The 22,778-nt window shown below is 46.2% G+C and overlaps 1 protein-coding gene across 2 annotated transcripts in view; it reads left to right on the forward strand.

Moving 5' to 3' along the window:
- Positions 1-22,778, forward strand: part of DCP1B (decapping mRNA 1B) — a 50,668-nt gene that overhangs the window by 22,104 nt on the left and 5,786 nt on the right. For both annotated transcript variants that reach the window (XR_003429987.1, XM_027093049.1), the window contains exons 4-6: positions 14,172-14,238; positions 16,316-16,457; positions 21,569-21,697. Coding sequence is in view for 1 of the 2 variants with exons in the window: in XM_027093049.1 (XP_026948850.1) it covers positions 14,172-14,238; positions 16,316-16,457; positions 21,569-21,697 (338 nt within the window). In the remaining variant the exon portion in view is untranslated. The remainder of the gene's footprint in view (positions 1-14,171; positions 14,239-16,315; positions 16,458-21,568; positions 21,698-22,778) is intronic.

Raw genomic sequence — 22,778 nt, forward strand, 5'->3', positions numbered from 1 at the left:
GGAACACGACAAGGATGCCCATTCTCACCACTTTTATTCAACATAGTATTGGAAGTCCTAGCTGTAGCAATCAGACAAGAAAAAGAAATAAAGGGAATCCAAACTGGAAAGGAAGAAGTAAAACTGTCACTGCAGATGACGTGATACTATACACAGAAAATCCTAAACACACCACCAAAAAAAAAACTACTAGAGCCCATCAGTGAATTCAGTAAAGTTGCAGGATAAGATATAAAATTAATATAGAGAAATCTGTTGCACTATACACTAACAACAAACTGTCAGAAAGAGAAATTAAGGAAACAATCACATCAAAAAGAATAAAATACCTAGGAATAAACCTCCTAAGGAGGTAAAACAACTGTACTCGGAAAACTGTAAGACACTGATGAAAGAAATTGAAAACAACAGAAACATGTGGCAAGATATACTGTGTTCGTGGATTGGAAAAAATAATATTGTTAAAATGCCCATACTACCCAAGGCAGTCTACAGATTCAGTGCAATCCCAATCAAAATACCAGTGGCATTTTTACAGAACTAGAAGAAATAATTTTTAAATTTGTATGGAAATACAAAAGACCCCAAATAGCCAAAACAATCTTGAGAAAGAAGAACAGAGCTGGAGGAATCATGCTCCCTGGCTTCAGAGTATACTGCAATGCTACAGTAATCAAAACAGTATGGTGCTGGCACAAAGACAGACACATAGATCAATGGAACAGGATAGAAATCGCAGAAATAAACCCAAGCACTTATAGTCAATTAATCTATGACAAAGGAGGCGAGAATATACAATGGAGAAAAGACAGTCTCTTTAATAAGTGGTCCTTGGAAAACTGGACAGCTACATTTAAAAGAATGAAATTAGAACATTCTCTAACATCATATACAAAAATAAACTCAAAATGGACTAAAGACCTAAATGTAAGACTAGAAACCTTAAAACTCCTAGAGAAAAATAATGGACAGAACACTCTTTGACATAAATCATAGCAACGTTTTTTTGGATCTGTTTCCTAAGGCAAAGGAAACAAAAGCAAAAATAAACAAATGGAACCTAATTCAACTTAAAAGCTTTTGCACAGGAAAAGAAACCATCAACAAAACAAAAAGGCAGACTACTGAATGGGAGAAAATATTTGCAAATGGTATGGCTAATAAGGGGTTAATATCTAAAATATATAAACAGTTCATACAACTTTTCTTGATAGAAAACCAACAACTTGATTAAAAATGGGCAGAAGACCTGAACAGACATTTTTCCAAAGAAGACATATGAATGGCCAAGATGTACATGAAAAGATGCTCAACATTGTTACTCGTCAGAGAAATGCAAATCAAAACCATGGTGAGGGCTTCCCTGGTGGCGCAGTGGTTGAGAATCTGCCTGCCAATGAAGGGGACACGGGTTCGAGCCCTGCTCTGGGAAGATCCCACATGCCACGGAGCAACTGGGCCCGTGAGCCACAATTACTGAGCCTGCGCGTCTGGAGCCTGTGCTCCGCAACAAGAGAGGCCGCGATAGTGAGAGGCCCGCGCACCGCGATGAAGAGTGGCCCACGCTTGCCACAACTAGAGAAAGCCCTCGCACAGAAGCAAAGCCCCAACACAGCCATAAGTTAATTAATTAATTAATTTTTAAAAATGGTGAGATGTCACCTCACACCTGTCTGAATGGCTATTATCAAAAAGACAAGAGATAAGTGTTGGTGAGGATGTGGAGAAAAGGGAACCCTTTGTGCACTGTTGGTGGGAATGTAAATTGGTGCAGCCAAATGTGGAAAATACTATGGAGGTTTCTCAAAAAACTAAAAATTAAACTATGGTATGACCCAGCAATTCCATCTCTGGGTATATATCTAAAGGAAACAAAAACACTAATTCAAAAAGATACACACACACCCAGTGTTCATGGCAGCATTACTTACAGTAGCCAAGATGCGGAGGCAACCCAAGTGTTCATCAGCTGATGACTGGGTAAAGAAGATGTGGTGTTTTATTTATGTGTATACATATAAATATATATGTATAGATATAGATATAGATACACACACACACACCACACACACACACACACAATGGAATATTACCTTAAAAATGAAATCTTGCCATTTGCAGCAACATGGATGGATTTGGAGGGCATTTTGCTAAGTGAAATAAGTCAGGCAGAGAAAGAAAAATACTGTATGATATCACTTATATGTGGAATCTAAAAAATAAACTAGTGAGTATAACAAAACAGAAACCGACTCACAGATACAGAGAACAAACTAGTGGTTACCAGTCGGGAGAGGGAAAGGGGGAGGGGCAAGATAGGAGTAGGGGATTAAGAGGTACAAACTACTATGTATAAAATTAATAAGCCATAAGGATATAGTATACAGCACAGGGAATATGCCGATATTTTATAATAAGTATAAATGGAGTATAACCTTTAGAAATGGTGAATCACTATGTTGTACACCTGAAACTTAGGTAATATTATAAATCAACTATACCCCAATTTTAAAAAGTGGAACCGTCCTGTAAGTACTCACTTCTAAAAAAATTTTATTGGAGTCTAGTTGATTTACAATGTTGTGTTAGTTTTAGGTGTACAGCAAAGTGAATCAGTTATACATATACATATATCCACTCCTTTAGATTCTTTTCCCATATAGGCCATTACAGAGTATTGAGTAGAGTTCCCTGTGCTAGACAGTAGGTCCTTATTAGTTATCTATTTTATATATAGTAGTGTGTGTATGTCAGTCCCAATCTCCCAATTTATCTCTCCCCCCCTTACCCCCTGGTAGCCATAAGTTTGTTTTCTACATCTGTTACTCTGTTCCTGTTTTGTAGAAAAGGTCATTTGTACCCTTTTTTTAGATTCCACATATAAGCGATAGCATATGATATTTGCCTTTCTCTGAGTTAAGTACTCACTTTTGGTCTCTCAGTGTAACAACCTTGAGATTCATTGATGTTTATATATCAATAGTTCTTTCCTTTTTATTAATGAGTAATATTTCATGGTTGTTTATTCATTCACCTGTTGACGGCATTTTGTGTTTTTTCCAGCTTGGGGCTATTATAAGTAGAGCTGCTATGAACAGTTATTTTAAAAAGCTGGTAATAAAATGTAAAACAGATAGCTAGCGGGAAGCAGCCGCACAGCACAGGGAGATCGGCTTGGTGCTTTGTGACCACCTAGAGGGCTGGAATAGGGAGGGTGGAAGGGAGACACAAGAGGGAGGGGACATGGGGATGTATGTATATGTATAGCTGATTTACTTTGTTATACTCCAATAAAGATGTTAAAAAAAAAAAGCTGGTAATAACCCAAATGTCCATAACAAGTAAATGGATAAACAAATTTGGTAGATTCATACAGTGGAATACTACTTAGCAATAAAAAGGAATGAGCTCCTGATATATTCAACAACATGAATCTCAAAAACATTATGCTAAGCAAAAGAAGCCGTTCACCAAAAACGTATATACCGTTTGATCCCATTTCTGTGAAGTCTAAGAACACGCAAAACTAATCTATCCTGATAGAAGTCAGAAAATGGTTGTCTCTGCTGGAGTTGGTGGTAGAAATGGTGCAGGTGTTGACTGAAAAAGGGTGATGAAAATATTTTATATCTTGTTTTGGGTGGTTGGTTATGTGAGAGTTTATTTTCAGAGCGCATTGAACACAATGCTTTAAGTTCTGTTAAATATTAATATATTTAAATATATTATTTAAGCAATAATATATAAAGTACTTCTCAGTTTTGAAACGTAGGCATAATTGAGCCTTATAAAAGAAGACGTTAAGGAAATCAGTACTCAAGTATAATTTGTTACTCTCGTCTTTATCCTGGCGTTTCTTAACTGCTCTCTCATCTAACCCTTATCTCCTAAGTTGATGAGATGTGATGCTAACTTTTCTCACATTTGTGTCTTGCTTCCTCAAATTAAAATACAACAACCTTAATAAAACACATCTTCAGGACTTTAAACCAACATGACACCGAAGCCTATTCTGTAACTTGACTTCAGCTGAGAGTTTTAAGTAATCTGAGGTGATGGGAATGGTTTATTTTGCATTTCTAGTTTTCAGATTGTTAGAAAGACCCTGCCCCCTTTCCTCTGGCCTGGGACGTCTGCTTTCTCCACGTGTTTCTGAGAGGAAAGGTTTCCTTTTGCTGCACATATGAAAACCTATACAACTTAATCTTTTCCTGAGTAGAAGGATTTAACTTTCCACTTCTTTCTTGAGTCAATTTTTTTTTAAAGTCAATTTTCCTTTCCTTAGTCTACAGTCCTTTCCCTAGAACAATATGTATAGGAAACAATAAGATTTAAAATATAATCATAGGTCTCTTCTTGACGGCTCTTACGGAACATATTAGGAGGTGTATGCTTTAATTTCTTCCAGAGCTCCAGTCGAAATGTACCTATACATGCCCATAAAAAATAATAGCAGTGAGAAAGTCAACTTTGCAAACAAAGAGGTCATAACTTGGAAGCAGCATTGCTCATTAAGAATGCATTTTGTGAAACATTTGCTCTTGCATTATGCTACCATTAATGAGTTGGTTATTGTACCTAGACTATGCAGAAAGCAGTGGCATGAGTAATAGATTACAGGCCCCTTGTGGGCAGAGACCACATCTTACATTTCATTTGTATTCTGTGGTACCAGATACACACAGAAAATGAACAGATCTGCGTAAGAAACAGATAGGTGCCGTGTACTTAAAGTAATTCCCAACTCATTTATGTATTAATTCTGGAGCTGTTTTATATGTACATAGGTCTCATGTTTTTGTCCAGCTTTGAAGACGTCCTGCTTGGGGTGATCGAGAAAGAGCCACAAAGTTGCCCAGCTTTCCCAAAACGCCTCCCTCCCCCCAAGTTCATGATAGAGACTGAAACAAAAATGCCACCCCAAGCTCCTGGCGCCGTGGCCGAAGCTGAGCGCGTGGCCGAGGACGTGCGGGGTTCCCTGTGCCGTCACCCTCCCCTTGGCTTCAGGCCGCCGGGAGGAGTAAAAGTTCTTCCAGTCCAACAAATTCTAAGACCTTGAGACTTTATCCTCTGTTATCTTAACCTTGGAATCCGTTCAAGCAATTATTACAAAAGCCATTTGAAAGGTTAAAAGTGTCCCCTGTGTAAATTTATTACTAAGGAAATGAAAGCCAAGTTATCTGCCCACAGATAATTGCGAGTTTATTTTTCTATTTCGAGATATTTGCTGGTATGTTGATAGCCTCAAACAGTCATGCTTAACCTTTTGGGGTCACAGACCCCTTTGAGAATCTGATAAGCCTCCTGCCTGCCTGCCCCCCTTCCCCACTCCCTCAAATATGTCTTGTGTCCCCACTGTGTGCCAGGCATTGTTTTGGGGGGGCTATGCTTTGTACCGCCCCACCTCCAAAAAGTCTGCCTGCACGTGTGCGCACCATTTCACATACAATTTTAGGGTTTATAGATTGAACTCCTGAAGCCCTCCTAGAGTCCAAAAATGTCTTAAAAGCAATTGTATGGCTAAAAATACTTGACACTCTTACTAGACAGAATCTTAGTATTTGCAGGCATAACAACGGAGCGTCCTTCAGTTCAGGACCTGCCCAGGGAGACAAGATCCTTAAACTCCTTTAGATCACATGTGTGTGGGGTAGGAGACAAGGAAGTTCACATTTCACTCCAATCAGAGTAGGTGACCTGCGCCTGGTCAGCAGGCTGGTTCCTGTGTGTGAGAGCAGCGGCTAGGGGCGGCCTTCAAGGACGCTCTAGCACCTCAGTCTGTGCTTCTTAGAAGGAAGGAACTTTCAGATTATACTGTGGTCACTGAATCTGTGTCTGTAAGCCTCCGTTGCCATTCTAACTGAAAAATTGACCTATTTTCTACAAACCATTGCTCAGGAGTTGATGTCTTTTCATGTGTGATAAAGGACTGCACATCTGCGGGGACGTGAGTGGTGACACCTGTCACTCTGACTTTAAACCCAGAATTGCTTTTTTGTTCTCTCATCAGTGTTCAGCTCATGCTGAAAGGAAGAGATCTAAACTCTAAAGGAGACTGTTTCTCTAAAGAACTGGCATGCTGGCAATTCAGGAAGGCTCTGAAAAGCCTCGCGGAAAGCAGACTCTCACTCTGGGTGTCTGGTTTTCTGTGTGTTGCGTTGTGATACCTGACAGCTCCTTGGAGCACACACGCCATCCGGGCCCACAGTGCTGCCCTCGCCCTGGCCGCCCAGACCACACGGCCTTCACACGTCATCCTTTCGGGTTAGCGGACTCACTGCAGATGGGACCGTCACACACATTTAACGGGGAAAAGCTGTCATCTCGGAACTTATTTAACTTAGCGATCTGGCATGCACAGATGAGGAGGACCACGTGACAGCGTCACATAAGGTGGCGTGCAGACACGATGTGAGAGTGAAATTAAGGAGAGGTCACTTTTATTTTACCCTGAACCATAGAGACTTAACGTGCTCGACTTTACCGAGGAAACGTCTGCATAGTGATGCTATTTGGATTCAACGCACTTCATTTGTGGCTTGGAGACGACTGTATTCTATCATTTGCTTTTGAGAGCCCAGCTTGACGTGCTGGAAGTCTAAATCTTGGCAGAGAAAAACTGGATTCCAAACATTTTCTGAAATGCTTAACGAGTGAAGCATCTTTTAGTTTCCCTAACACAGTGCCCTGCGTGTGGCTACATTGAGTGTTCGTGTCTGTTCTCTTAGAATCTGTTTTTTATGTTGCTGATTTTTGTCCAGAAATCACTTAGTAGTTTCAAATAATCGATTTAAAACTATTGGGTTATTACTTCTTAACCCACAGAAAGACAAATTAGAATTTTTTCATGTTCTTATGGGTTTTGGAGAAAGAAAACAATTTTAGGCAAGAACTGGTGTTAGAATTAGCTTCTATTCAGCCTTAGAGCTCTAATTTAATAGTAGAACCAAACCATGATTCAACTATTTATAACAGAAAGGCCTTTGGGAAAACTGGGGTCTGCTACTTCCACAATTATAGATTAAGGTTGAAATGAAAAAAGTACAGGAACTCTGGCTCCCTTTCTCCCAATCACAAAGTAGCATTAGGGTCCCTTTTGCTAAACCACCGCCGTGTAAAATCTTAGAAATTTTTCAGTGATCATGTATTTTTATAGTTAGTGTACTTCAGCGAAGCTATTCCTGTAATTGTAAACATTTGATTAAATAATCTGATTCAAATATAAGGACGTCTGTTTTTCACTGGAACAAGTTTTTGACCTATAGAAACACTCTGTTTTATGTTTACCTTAAACATATATTTCTCAGAAACTACAATTCTCTGAGCCAAGACTTATTTTGCTATATTGAGATTCACTCCAGGTAACACATTTTCAGTGTGTTGCTGGAATAATTGACATTACCTATCAGTCTTATGTTTTTAAGATAATTTAGGTCCTTGTATATGTAAGTTTCAGAGTACTATCATCAGACAGGACTGGAATATGAATGTGTGATCAAAGTACTGTTACTCATACTCTGAAGAGAAACGCATGTGATTTTTGCAGATTAATTGCATTCTTTGAGCTCTTAGCTGCTGGTGCCTGACAGGTAGTCCATCAGGAAGACTGGTCTGTGGTAGCACTGTTATAATAATAAACACACAGAAAATGAGAACATCAGTGCCCACGCAGTGCTGGATCAACAGAATATACAGTCCTAGGGAGCTGACGACAAAACCCCATCAACATAACTTATGCCTAAGATTATCAGATGTCTGAAGCAAAATAAATTCTGAGTGAGATCAGGAGAATAAAAGGGATGATGTGAGGAAACCCTGTGCTGCGAGCCGCGGGTAAGTTGTAGTCGGTCCCTGGGGAGGACCTAGCACGTCTAGACTGTGACGTTAGTTAACCAGAGTAGTGGCGACCATCGTGTAAGATGGTGCAAGATCTTGACGTCTGGATTCCAGCTCAACTCAGCAAATACCTGTTGAATGTGTCACATGCTGGTCATTATGCGTTCAAGTCCCGCCCTCCAGGAGCTCAGGTCTAGTGGGGGAGCAGTTCGGCAAACACTTAATTGTGACATATGCTTTTTTTTTTTTTTTAAAGTCCAAAGATGTGTGAAAAACTATGGGAGCAAAGAAGCACTTGAGACTGTTTCCCCCTAGAGGAGTCTTGAAGGACAAGGACTCAGGGCGGCAAGACACCTTAGGAGCCCACGCTTGTTATTTGACTCCTGGGAGATTTGGGGATTGACCAGCAAGATATGGACAAATGAAAATATAAGTTTAAATGACCAACAAAACAGAATCAGTTGTTCCTTTTTTTTTTTTTTTTTTTTGCGGTACGCGGGCCTCTCACTGCTGTGGCCTCTCCCGTTGCAGAGCACAGGCTCCGGACGTGCAGGCTCAGCGGCCATGGCTCACGGGCCCAGCCGCTTCGTGGCATGTGGGATCTTCCCGGACTGGGGCACGAACCCACGTCCCCTGCAACGGCGTTGTTCCTATGTATTTTTATTATTACCTACGACTTTTTCTGCTTCCTAATTTTTTTAATGTTTATTCACTCTGTTAAATCTCCTAGACTAAAGCAACTTTCCCCTGAAATAAATAAAATTAGGGAGTTAGTATATAATGGAGAAGATCCCACGCGGCCTTCCGTGAACCTGAGGGCAGCAGCAGACTTTAAGATTTCCATTTTGGGAGGATAAAGTCCTCTGTGGAGACTTGAAAGGTCTAGTGACATAACATGCATTTGTTAGAAATGAAATCTTTTTTGACAGATAAATCCATCTTTTTCTTTGGAGATAATAAATTCTCATTTATAGTTGGAGATTAATATTAATTTGATACAAATTAGTGCAATGCTCTAGTACAGAGGCTGCTTCTGTGTCATTGTTTATGGCATTAACTTTGTAAGGAAGTTAATTTAGCAAGAGGGAGGCTGTTCTTACTTCACAGTATTTGTTTAGGTTTTCTGCTGTTTCCCCCAAAATGTTCATGAGTATTAGCCACGCATAAAAGAGAAGCTGCTTCCCATCTGCTGTGAACCTTCCAGTATTTGGAGATCATGGGACCACTGATTTGTGAGGTGCAGTTAAACTATGTCACATGAAAAGAACCAGACCAGGGGCCAAAGATAACAGTGCTATGTAGACTCCCGGGGGCCAGCGAAGGTTTTGTTTTACAAGATCGTGTCCGTGTTTGGTCAGTGAAGCTGAGGCAGAAGGTGAATGAAAGAACGTTACTTCAAAGGCATTAAAGAACACGCCGGAGGAAAGCATTTTTAGTGCAAAGCGTTCCGAACGGGGTAGAAGTACCGGGTCAGCCCAGAGCAGCCAAGCGCAGCCCGTTTCCCTCCCAGCTGTGGATGCCAAAGCTGGCCTCGCATCCCCTGCCCTCAGATACCGCGCTTCTCGCGTGCCCTTCCTCCTTCCGCCCTCCCTCCCTTCCATCCTTCCTCGGGACCTTTTGAGAGTTCACATGAACCTTAGGTTAAACAAGATGGATTCGCATCCCTTATAACCAAGCCTACAAATCATTCAGACCTGAAAATTGTTTTCATACTTTATGTATTTCGTTTGTAAGGCTGGGGGAGGAGCATATTTTATGGAAAGAGATTGAACCAGGAAACATGACTGTGGCCATGAGAGAGAGAGACCACCCTCCTCACTAGTGAAGAAAGTGTTTGAACCCCACACCTGCGCCTAACCTCCAGCTCTGACATTTCATGCCTTTCACTTTCTAATCGCTTAACTATCTTGCGATCTTTCGGAAGGACACTGGCTGTGTGTGTGTGCTCACAACCAAATGCCGGTCACCTGGCCCCACCCGTGGGGTTGAGCTACAAAAACCGGGACGGGGTCAACGGTACAAGGAATTCTGTATCCGAGCAAAGTCTCAGAAACAAGTGTCTGACCAAACACGTGATCAGGTGTTCTTGGCCCTTCCACTGGGATGATTATTCCACTCATTCGAGAAAGGCTTCGTGAAGAGAACGGGGTCTGAAGGAATTTGGAGAATTTTGGCTTATCCTTAAGTGCCCAGAAGAGGTTTGTGTAATTTACACTGCCAGGTTGCCATGGCTTTCCTAGTGAAAAGAGAGAACTTAAATGCCTTCTTTGCTGCCTACTGACTAAAAAAAATATATTTCCTATCCTTCTGAGAGAAATTACTGAGATTATTTTTAAAGAGAGTGAGGGCGGGGTGGGTTGGGGAGCGGGGAGGAGAGCATTACCGAGTCAGACACCCTTATCCTGCCTACGTAACTTCAGCCACACAGTCATGTCTTATCTGCTTGCTAACTGTATGGCGATAGGCCTTGCATTTTAAAGTTGCACGAATAGTAGCATGAGTATCGTTAAAAGATTGCAAGCCGGGGCTTCCCTGGTGGCGCAGTGGTTAAGAATCCGCCTGCCAATGCAGAGGACATGGGTTCGAGCCCTGGTCCGGGAAGATCCCACATGCTGCGGAGCAACTAAGCCCGTGCGCCACAAGTACTGAGCCTGCGCTCTAGAGCCCACGAGCCACAACTACTGCACCCGTGTGCTGCAACTACTGAAGCCTGCACACGTAGAGCCCGTGCTCTGCAACAAGGGAAGCCACCGCAATGAGAAGCCCGCGCACCGCAACGAAGAGTAGCCCCCGCTCGCCACAACTAGAGAAAGCCTGTGCACAGCAATGAAGACCCAACGCAGCCAAAAATAAATAAATAAAATAAATAACTTTTTAAAAAAAATTATAGTCATAAAAAAAAAAAGATTGCAAGCCACCTTCATGATTTGGAGTTGAAAGTTATTTGAAGTCAAATATGGAACAAATGACAAATGTCTTAAAAGACGAGATTTATAGAAATATTTGTTAAAACATAAACTAGAGAGGTAAATCCCCAGACAGCTTCCAGAACGAACTCACGCACCATGCCAACGAGAGTCAGAGGTTTCCCGATGAAGGTGCGTCAAGGACATTTGCCATTCCCTCTGTGACCCTCTCAACTAGCCTCTTAAAATCTGATCAACTTTGTATTTTGCTGCTAGAGACATTAAAAAAGCAGAAACTATTTGTATCAAATACCATCAGCTTGCTCTCCCTCGTGTCTGTGGTACCTACAATATTCAGACATGAAATCTAACATGGAAATTTGCTTTCCTTATCTTTCTTGCGGAATTAAGAGGAAAATAGATGTTAATAGATGGTGTTTTAACAGATATGATCAGGCGATGGTACATTGCCTGTTGCCTCAAACATTGCTTTTTTCAACCCCAGATCTCCAAAGCATGACGTAAACCAGGACAGGGCAATTTTAGGCAGAATTTCACAGCTCTGCTATTGAAGTCCTGTGTTCATCAACAGGAAGAAGATTGCCCCCAAACGTGTTCTTAGCGCGGGGAGTCTCATGTGGGCATCATTAGGCGGTTCAGGGTCTTCCTATTCTTTGCTCCACTGTGGGGTTTCTTACCTCCATGAGTGACGTAGGAACAGCTGAGCTGAGCCTCACACACCACAGTGCCCTTAAAGCCCACCTGGACCTCGGCGGGGCGGCTGGGCAGCGGCCGGTACCCAGGCGTGGTGGGTGGGAGGAAGGCTCGCAGCATGGTGGGTCCCAGAGCACTCAGAGCACCTCTGCTGGTCCCGTCTCGGCGCCCCGGGAGGCTGTGCCTCGTGTCAGATGACGGCGATCACTGCAAGTTTGAGAATGCCAGAACCACACCACCTTCCCCGGTCCTTTTCAACCTGGCCGTCTTCTTTCTTCCCTGCGGCGCCTGCTGCCCACCCAGGCCGGCCTCGCCCCGTGGCCGCCCAGGAGAACTGGGGGTGAGACGTGAGGGCTGTGTCCGCCCGTCGGCTCCTCACCTCCCTGACGGTGACAGGCTCTGGTTTGCATGGGCCACCACCAGCTGCTCCAGTGCCCCTCGCTCAGGACAGAAATAGGCTTGTCCCGGCTGGAAACGTGCGCCTGAGAGGCGGGAGCTGCGGTGGAATGTGGCTCTCTCTGTGAAACTATTTTAAGGAGAAAAAGTTAGGCCCAGTTCTACTCGTTATCTTGCTTTGCTCTCAGGAGCCAGGACTGTTGGTAAATCTGTTTCTCCTCCTTGACTATTTAAACTGTACATTCAAACTGCATATTAACTGGGGTGAAAAGAACCGTTTCAAAATGACCCCATTTTAATCTTAAAGTCACGTTGCTTTAGAGATAGATGGTCAGGTCCTAAGGAAATCTCCACAGTGTCTCCATGAGGCTTCAGACCCAGCCTCCCCTTCCTCCCCTTCAACATCTGAAAGATGCGTTCACAGCATCTTCCCCCTCCATCTGCATTTCAGTTTTCTCGTAGTAATAACATCGTCAAACCGCTTTTCTATTTCTATCAACAGTTTCCTTGGCATCCAGTCCTCATGAGAACCTAGTTCCTTATGTCAAATGCCACAAATGTGTAACATCCCCCAAAATGGCACCCAGAATATTTCTACTTATATGTTCTACTGAAGAGACACAAATGGCTGTTCTTCCCCTGCTACTGGGCTTCGAATTTCTTAGTTGTGTGTTTCTCTCCCCTGTTACCTCTTTCCTGCTTTGATAGTTTTGGGAAGTCCCATCTCCAAGGAAAGGAAGCTTTCACTCTAACCAAAGAATAGAGCAGGATCCTGGTTTTGTAACGAGGATTAAAGCCTCCAAAACATACAACGTCTTCGGATATTTTAGTCGCTGAATGTCGGCGATCCGATCCACTCTCGCTCAGGGGAGCACACAGCAGGTGGGTCGGCGTGTGGGAAGCTGTTGGGGCAGCTGGCGCTGGGGATTAGGGTTGATGGACCGGGAACGGCCTGCAATCAAGTTCTCAGAGACTCGCTTAATGATCTTGAGATGAAAGAATTTCTTTCATAGGCTTTAGAACGCAGACGTTCTTTTTTCCAGAGTATCCATGTATCAAAGAGGCGTACGTGTGTGTGTTTCTAAGAGGACACAATGGTTCCATCAAGAAAAAGCTGCCCCCCCCCCCCCCCCCCCCCGCACACGCAGGTAAGATAAAGATTCCTGGTGCTCGAATCACACAAGAAGTTGACGCCGTTGCCCCCTTTAGGCAAGTTGATAGTTCAAATGTATAGGGTCCTTTTAAAGACATCTGCTTAACACAGCACTAAAGCGACATCTCCGGTACCCTTTGATTTCTGAATCTTGACTAACAAGAAGCAGAAACGCCCACTGAGTCACTGGTCAGATGAGTGGGGGGAAAAGTTGTCAAAAGATCACAGCTGTTTTAATGACCAAATTATAGTCATATAATTAAATATTTTGTAAGTTTAAATTTTTAAAATAATTTCTTTTAAAAATACGTTGGTTTTCATCGCCCTACCATAACGTGGCAGCTCTTTCAGTGAAGTGTTTTTAACATGTATGTATAGTTAGTGTATTATTTATATGACTAATGCCACCAGATCCTCCACTAGATATTTATAAATGTATTTTGGACCTGTTTAGCCTTTGCTATAAAAATGACCTAGACAGGCACATATTAAGGTATATAATTTGTTTGAAAATTGTTAAATGAATCAGTGGCAGCTACGTTATGCCACAGTGTTCTTTCACTACTAAATCATTCAGTCAGAGTTGCACCTCATCTTTCAACAGTTGTAAATATTACGTGCGGACACTTTGAAGTCAGAGACTGATGACTGAATTTTGTTTTTCCTGCACTGTGTCCTCACTTAGGGCTTTCAAAGCCGATCTTTCAGTTACTAACACCTTCCTGGGAGGAGGGGGAGGGACGGAGGCTTCCAGGCCTAATCTGTGCTTCAGGTCTCCCATACTTAACAAAGAAGACGAGCGTGCGTGGGTGTGCGCCGGGCCTGCGGCGGCAGGGACGTTTCAGGGCTGGAGCTTAGAGTCGAGGCTCGTTTTCAGTCTGTTCATCCACTTAAGAAGCATTCGCCGCGTGCCTGTTGTGTTCAGGTGCTGTATTTTTAAGGACAACATACTTCAGTGTGTGTCTGTGTGCGCGCGCGTGTGTGTGTGCACATGCGTGTGTTCTCTGTGGGCCTAAAAAGCCCCAGTGCGAGGTTTTCAAGCTTGAACTCCAATGACTGGTTTCATTTATTCAAGAAGTATGTATTTCCCTCAAGATGGAAAGTGAATGTCTTTCCATTTTGTAGTTTTGAAGATGCTCATGGTTGGTCTGATGTGTTTTTTTCAGTGTCCATTTATGGAATTTGGTTTTACGACAAGGAAGAATGCCAAAGAATTGCAGAGCTTATGAAAAAGTAAGTGCTGCGGGCTGAGTGTTTGTCAGGACCTGGTGCTTTGTATTTCTAAGTGTACGTAGCTACACTGTAATCTAAACAGAGCACGTCTCTGACAGCAGTCCTTTTCGCCGTGGTTAGGAACACATTCACCATTACTTAATAAATGAAAAATAAACATAAATGACAATGTTTTACATTTCCACCAGGTAAGATTTATTGTGTAGAAGGGTTCCCCTCATTTTTCCTGCACGTGTGCAGAATCTATAATATGAATTTTTCCAGATGGTAGTTCACCTTAATATTATCCTCCTTTGTAAATTAGCAGCTTTCTCCCTTGGAAAGGCATCAGTATAGCTCAGTGAAGAGAACATTCAGAGCCCTTCTAAAAGGCTGTCCCAGATTCTCTGGGGTGCCCACATCCTTCCTGCCCTGAAATCTGCCCGTGGGGCTCAGACCTCCCTCCCTTCTGACCCTGCGAGGGCTTCGGAGAGTCTGTATTTTCAGTTCCTTTGGGAGTATCTGAGCTAATACTGATCTAGTGATCAGTAGACAGACCCTCTCTCTGTCTGTCTCTCTCTCGTTACTAGTCTCTTTTTTTGTTAATCTCACGAGGCCTTGTGATTCACCCCAGTCTGCCCTGGGGGAAACTGAAATGACTGTGCCTGTCCCGCTCTCGCTGCCCTGAGGACCCCGAGAGCAGGCCCGGGTCAGCGCGCCGTCTCCTCTGGGATCCATCAGCCCCTTTCACGGGTCCTTGAGCCCCAGGCCTGCTCGCTGGTACGCAGTTGTTTCCCTGCACTTATGCAGATGGTTTAGAGCCCCAGAAGAAAATGAGCTTCCTGCACGTGCTGGATCTGACCCAGGACCGGACTCGGCCGAACACAGGGTCTGCCTGCCGCCAGCGCGGAGTCGACAGAGCAGCTCCGTCTGCAGAAGAACCATTTTTCAATTTTAAATCCCGGGTCGAGGAACTGGCTAGAGAGTGACCCCAGAATATGGAATGTGGGGGGGACTGTTTATAAATAGGATTGATTTCTGAAAAGCCTAGCTTGCGAGAGCCCGTTTTAGGTAACTGCAGGTGGTGATTAGGCTGTGCTCAAACTGGCATTTACCACCATAACAGCGAGTTCCTAGAACACCCATGTTATTGTAAACTGTGCAATGGATGACGATAGCAGGATCTCACGCAGATTAAAAACCACCCCGTTGCCCGGCCAAGAGGCCACGTAAAGACTGTCAGATTCCCCGGTGATTCCTTCACAGCCGGGGCTGGGAACTGGTCGTGGGTGAGCAACAAGCCGCCGACGTGTGTGGATTCCCTGCCCGTCCTCCCTTAGAACTGAACCGCCCACCGAGCCCTCAGGTCTCCTTCCCCGTAAACGTCGCGGCAATTATGAAGGAGCGTGGGCTGCGGTCAGAGCCCACGCAGCGGGCAGTGTTCCCCTCAGCCGCGCTGTAGCACGGAGGAGCGACCTGGCCCCCCTCTGTGTTGTTTTCAGGAAAGCAGAAGGCGCTGCTCACTGCTATGTTTTCGTACCTTCTCCTGGGGTGGAACCTTCACTGTGTTTCTAAACCACAGGATTCGAGGGGCTGGAATCAGCCGCGCTTTGCCTTCAAGGCCCTTTGGAACCAGGGGCAGGCGCCCGATTTGCCGTGCGGTTTGCCCAGGGCTTGAGAACCCTAAATTGGGTTTCCTCAGCAACACACGAGTCCTTTCTACTGCTCTCAGTGAGGAGTTGGCAAACTTTTTCTGAGAAAGACCAGTAGTGAATACTTTCGGCCTTGCAAGGCCGACCGGTCTCCATCCCAGCTGCTCAGCCCTGCCCTGGCTGTGCGACAGCTGCCACAGGCCACGCGTCATTAACTTTCTGTACAAAACAGGCCCGGGCGGGGGTGGCCCTCCCCGCTCTGGAGGTGTCCGTGTGGTCAGTGTACTCGGGGCCTCAACTCCCATGTTTCTTCTTTCAGTTCCAGCAGTCTTATTTCTAACGTGATTATGACAAGATAAAAACAACTGGGTGAGAACTGGATGGTTTCAAAAACCGGTTGTGTTGAGTTGGCTTTTCTGGTGTGGCTTTCCCTTCCTTTTTTCTAGCCTCACTCAGTACGAACAGCTGAAAGCGCACCACGGAGCGGGGGCGGCAGTGGGAGCGTCCCCCATGGGCCTCGGCTCGGGAGATCGCAAGGAGGTGGACATCCTACGGATGCTCACCAAGGCCAGAGACGAATACGCGAAGGTGAGTCTCGTCTCCCTGCGATGCGTACTTAAACTCCACGGTGGGGACCCGCGCCCTGAGACGGACTTGGTGCCGTTCCTCCCATCAAACAAAAGTGCAGGAGAAATACAATCTTTATCGGCTTTTAGTAGGCTGAACACTGTTTGCTTTTAAGTGGATTCAAAGGCAGCCCGGGAAATCAGTAACCTTCGTATATACAAACAGCCTCCAATAAGAAGACCCCATTGACAGCAGCAACAAATTAATATAAAATTCTTCGGGATAAAATTAACAAGAAATGAGCACAACCTGTGTGGAATAATCATGGCTATCCTTGGTGGTACTAGGGCACTAGCAGTAGGAAGGACATCCAACCCCCTTCCTCTGAAAATCGGCGGTCAGTGGAAAGAGTTAAGCATTTATCCTGCCTGGGCAGGGGCACCAGATAATCCAGGTTGAGGCGGGAAAGGCCTTCTCCACCACAGAGCTCCAGCTGTTAAATGTGGACGGAATGACAGCGCCTAAAGCCCTGGTGGAGTAACTGAGTCAGGCACGGACCATCAGTAACGTTCGTGCTGTGAGAAAGGCGGACGGAAACCTGACCACGGCCGGGTCGGGCAGCCGCGCACAGCGGCCGAACGTCAAGTACGCGGCACGCCTGGAAGTGCTCCTGCCAGAAGAGATGATCCTGAACCTAAGTCTTGAGCGCTAACAGAAAATGACAGGGGAGGGGAACAGGGCAGGTAGAAAACAAGTTAAATGACATCAGGAAGCAGTCAGAAAGGCCGTGTGCGGCGTGGGCTCCTCGGGGACAGCCGCCAGGCTTCTGCGCATGCCTTGGAGGCGGGGCCAGAGGCCGCACTACTGGACACAGACACCCCCGCGGGCGTCTCTGGGCGAGTCCCGAAGGTGGTCAGCGCTGCCCGCCCGAGGGCTTGTTGAACGAATGTGAACAAAGCGCGGTGTCGCCCGCCCGCCCTGTCACGGCCCCGACTCAGCTGCTTTCTCCCCAGCTTCGGCCAGTAACAGCAAGGTCTGGATCCGCTTTTTATTTTGTTTGCTTCTTCAACAGCCGTGAAAAAACGTCCCAGTGACTTAATTATACTTTACTAACTGTACTATGTCAGGCGCAGTGAAGAGTCATCTTAAGGCGCCATTTTTGCCCTCGAGGAACTTAGGTTCTGTGACGACGGCAATAACAGTGGCCAGTATAGATAAGAAATGCAAACGCTGAAGAAAAATTATTTTCTTTCTTCTCCCTCCCTCCTCCCAACACACAGACACAGACGCAAACACACATACTGTATTGTTTCTATTTTATGATGTTTTGACTTGTTGAAAGTCTAGCTGGGGAGAGACTGTCCCTCCCCAACCAGCCAATTCTCCGAGATACCAGAGGCCTAGCCAGGAGGGTGCCTGTGACCGGGAGACCCAGCCCTGTCTGCCCGCCTACCCCGGGGCGAGAGTCCTCCGCCCCCGTCGTATCAGGGCCACTCCTGTCATCTGGAGCCCCTGAAATGATTCAAACACGCCCGTCCTAAAGTGCAGAGACCCCGGCAAAGGCTGCAGCCTTAGCTCTGCCCTCGCTTCTGCTTCCCGCCCGCCCGTCACGAGGCACCCTCTGCAACGGGGGGCCCTGCGGGGCTGCTGAGCCTGTCTCCAGGCCCGGGGATGGGAGCGGGTGATGCACTGCTCCCTGAGCCTCTGAACGCAGAGCTCACGCACACTCAGGAGTACCGGTGCCCGGTCCCGGGGACTGACCTCGGCCACCACTTTGTACTGTACCCACAGCTCGCAGTGTTTCTCTATTTTGTTTGCCCTTCAGAATCGACATCTCCTTCGAGGCCCAGGAAGAACGCCACTTCTTACAGGGAGTTTTCCCAGATCTCTTCACTCAGATTGATGTCCCTTCCACTGCACTCACCAGTGTGTCACCCTTTAGAATGTATTTTGTTCTTCCTCATTTGTTACACTCACGGCAGCCTCTCCCGCTGTGCATAAACTTGTTGAGGTCGAAAGAACGTTCTATCCGGTTGTGACAGTGTTGACATGAAGGGAAGACAGAGGTCTAATCAGTGTGCAGACTCTGCTTTTCTATAAGTTCAAATACATGTCATATGCATAATGTTCATTGCTCCAACTGTGCGATAGATAACAGAAGAAGCTCTTCCTTCCGCCGTCACAGGCCAGGTGACGCCACATCACATCCAGAAGTGGCTGCACGGTCCTGTGAGCCCTGGTCCACATCCTTCTCGGTTTCTCACCGCCCAGAGTGTAAGCCCCGGGCCCCTCCGAGCGCCCTGCCACGCGGTCTCGGGTGACCCTTCCAGCCTCACTGCCTTGGGCTCCCACTGCCCCTGCAGACGCTGGGAACTCCTCCCAAACAGAGTGACAGTGTTGCTTCCCGAAAGTGCCTTCCCGCCTCTCCGCAGGCTGGCCCTCTCCTCCCTTACGTACCTGGCGGCAGGTGATGTCTCTGAAGGCCTACTTCCCGTGTTCCTTGTCCCTCGTGTGGTTTCTGATCTGCCCACCGGGTGTATTTGCCCCCGAGGAGTCCCCTTGTGCGAGGAAGCCCTGCTTTATCCTTGCCTTATGCAGTGTCATCTGCTCTCCCAACACACACGGACACGCCAGACAGTGTGGGGAACAGGAGTGGGCCGGGCCCCAGGTGCAGGAAGGGGACATGGAAACACAGTCTTTCCTCAGGATTCTTGCCGCGAGGAAGTGGATTTCCTGCTAGCGGAGGTTTTCAAGAAGAGACAGAATGATGACTAGCAGGCATGTTACAGAAGAACCTCACTGGTCTGGATGCGTGTTAACCTGAATGACCTCTGAGGGCCTCTCCAACTCTAAACCGCGTAAATGTGTGAAAATCCCAAAAAGTAAGAGGAGGAAGCATTTGGAGCTGGAGGAAGATGATACGGATAAAGTGAAGCCTGGTGACACAACTTTTTACGCAAAGTTAATAAAGTGATTTAAAAACCTTGTTTTGGCCGGTATTTTGTTTTCTCCCCGAAGAAACAACTTCCTGTGGCTCTGCTGTGAAGTAGCAGTGCTGTGACTTGGGGCTTCCTCCTCCCGGTTAGGCTCGGGGCTGGGGTGCAGGTGAGCGGGGGCAGCAGCCGGGCCAGAGCGGTCCTGGGCCGCGGGGCTACGTGCTGAGCCTTCAGAAGTGGACTGTTTTGAAGAATACGTTTATACGTGTGTAACTGAATCACTGCTGTACACCTAAAGCTAACGCAACATTGCAAGTCAACGATACTGCAGAAAAAGAAAAGAAAAGAATAAGTGGACTGTTTTGTATTCAAGATGATTTTGTGTTTTGTGGCCTGAGGCAAGAATGAATAGTTGTCCTCTAGCTATGGTTCTGACTTATGAAATCAAAGAAATTACTGTGTCTTTTGATGTTCACTGAGAAAATTCAAGCCTATAAGAAAGAAAACAAAACTACCCATAATCCTACCACTCAAAGATGTCTGCTTTCAGCACTTCTAGTGTACTTTCCCCCCGACTCTTCTCCCCTCATGGACACGTGTTTGTGTGATAACACGGGCTCATGTGACGTTGTTGTTAAGGCCCGGGTACTCTCAAGAGCCCATTATACTTTCTCCAACCCTGCATGTTTTTCCAAGTAGTTTAAAGTGTTTGGGTCGAGAGAGGCATAGAAACTTGGACAAGTGGAAAATGAGCTGCAGACTGTCGAGATCAGTGGTGTCTCGTCTGGGCACCTTCTACATGACAGTGAAGCCTCATTGGTAGGTCGCCCGTCCTAGTGACACGGAAAGCAGCTTCCGGCCATCTTCCTTGGGGGTAGCTGTCTGCGGCCCACACGAGCGGGTACACAGTGAAGCAGTCTGCAACCCAGGGTCCCTGCACACCGGCGGGGCCACTCGCGGAAGTGAGCCCAGCGGCCACTTTCTCTGCGCGGCCAGCCGGCGGTAAAGGCTTTTCACGCCAACATTTTATCAGTGACTGTATGAGGCTACACGCTTGTCTTGCGCTGGTGATCCACATCTTAGAATCCAGGCCAGTGGGTCCTGCAGCCATCATTCACCTAAGAATTAGAAATGATATTTTATGACTCATAAAGTGATTTCACGTGCCATTCAATACTAGTGCCGAATATGCAAATTATTGGCAGAAAATAATTAGTCGTTTGTGCAGGTAACTTTACAAGCCTAAGTGAGCGTGGTGGTAAACGGCCCCAGGCGCCTACATCCTTGAGTAGAAAATACAGCCAATAGCCATAAAGCACACCGGGAACCATGGGACCCCAGGGACAAGGTTGCATTCGCAGCCACTCCACCTCTGGACGGTGAGGTGTGTCCTGGCCCGAGGGCGCAACTGTGCAGCTGAAACTAACAATGCCGCGGAGTCCACGGTGCAGAAGGCCGTGTTTTACAGTGAGTTTTATTTGGTGTTTCAACAAGGGAAACCCAGCCATCACGGCTGTGCCCTCTCTGTTACGAATGCCACTGTGTGAGCGATCGCAGGGTTGGTTAGATTAACGTGTGATAATGACTCAGGGTTTGAAACGATGAGGCTCGTCTCTCGTCTCTAGAGATTCTAATTTGTAGCAAGTGGCTCCAAACACTGGGATTTAAATTACTCTGTGCAAAAAGCCATTTGTTAAATAGAGACGATGTTAGTGATTTTTAAATCAGCGGTTTGGGTCGGCTTGACGTTCTGGTTTGTCGACTAAAAAGGGCTGGTTGCTGTGAGGACGCAGTGCTGCAGCCTTCAGTCAACTGCCAGGCGCGCGCAGACCCCTCCCGCGGCCCAGATGAGGCACCGAGGGGGCGCTTCCTCCACCGTTTATCCCGGAAGGGCAAGCGGGAGACCGCGGCTGCTTCCCGGCGACGCGCCGCCTTTCAGGCATCCACGCGTCTCAGGGCCTCCAGGTCCTGCAGGCCGAGGCAGGGAATTGCACAAACTAAGAAAAATCCGACCTGCATTTGACTTATACTCCAACGTAGCTTATATCAGAGGAGAGTAAGGGATTTTCCTTTGTACATGGAGATCTATTTTTTTTTAAGTACCAACTAGATAAAATAAAGAGCAAGAAGATGCGTTCTTTTTAAAAGATTAAAGCTTCTTCTACACCAGAAATGAGGTTCTTTTTTCCATTTCAGTGTAAAGCCTGTCCTGAGCCCAAACAGATCAGCAGCTCGTCCGCCATCTACGACAACCCCAATCTCATCAAGCCGATTCCAGTGAAGCCCGGTGGGAGCCGGCAGCAGCGGGGCCCTCGGCCCGGCCAGGTGCACAGCCCTCTGCTCTCCGCCCGGGCCTCTGTGGGGCTCCTGCGGGACTTGGCCCGGAGTACGGTCAGGGCGGGGCCGATGCTCTGCAGGTGCCCTAAGGTCAATCCAGGAAAGAGAGATTCCAAAGTAGAGATGTTGTCATGGTTAATAATTTACTCTTCCTAGAAAGGGGTTGCAGGTTTTCCTTTTGGCATTTCCCTGACTCTGTGCTAATCCCTTGTGGACTTGAACTCCTTAGAGGATAATGTATTCTAAAAAGACAGCAACCTAATATCATGTCAGAGCTGACGGGACCGTTACACGTCGGGCTGTATTCTTCCGGGGTGGAAAGCTGGTGTCCCACGGCCCCTGAGGGAGCCGCAGCCCACGCGCCCCCATGGTGCCAGGTCCGGGGCCAGGCGCTGTGTGTGTATATGGGATTCCTGGTCTAAGGACTGGTGTCAAATCCCCCTTTAGACCTCATGGCTTGTCATTGTTTTTGCATCTAAGCATGACAGCAGTTTCTGTGTGAGCGTATCTATTTTTCAGAAGAGTCCAGCATCAGCAGAATTGCTGATCTGCAAGTCCCATCACTGAGTGTGGCTGCTTCCAGTTCTTAAGGTTATTCCTCACTAAAGGTTTTTTTTTTAAAGGGAATTGGTTTAAATCAATTTCAAAAAAAATGAACATGGGGCTTCCCTGGTGGCGCAGTGGTTGAGAGTCCGCCTGCCGATGCAGGGGACGCGGGTTCGTGCCCCGGTCCGGGAAGATCCCACATGCCGCGGAGCGGCTGGGCCCGTGAGCCGTGGCCGCTGAGCCTGCGCGTCCCGAGCCTGTGCTCCGCAACGGGAGAGGCCACAGCAGTGAGAGGCCCGCGTACCCCCCAAAAAAAAAAAAAATGAACATGGACACCAAAAACATAAAGACTGGCTAATGCAAGTCTTATATTGAATTTTGTAAAAAATAAGTCTTTTCCAATTATCTTTTAGCTTCTGTTACAAGTTTGCTTTTCATGGACATTTTTTATTTTAAGAGAGAAACCGGAATATGTTGACTTTAGGAGAATCTGATGTTTGCGTAGCCCAGCAAGACAGAAAGC

The sequence above is a fragment of the Aethalodelphis obliquidens genome, unplaced genomic scaffold (assembly GCF_003676395.1).
Source record: "Aethalodelphis obliquidens isolate GAN/ISIS:26980383/991018 unplaced genomic scaffold, ASM367639v1 scaffold83, whole genome shotgun sequence".
NCBI lineage: Eukaryota > Metazoa > Chordata > Mammalia > Artiodactyla > Delphinidae > Aethalodelphis > Aethalodelphis obliquidens.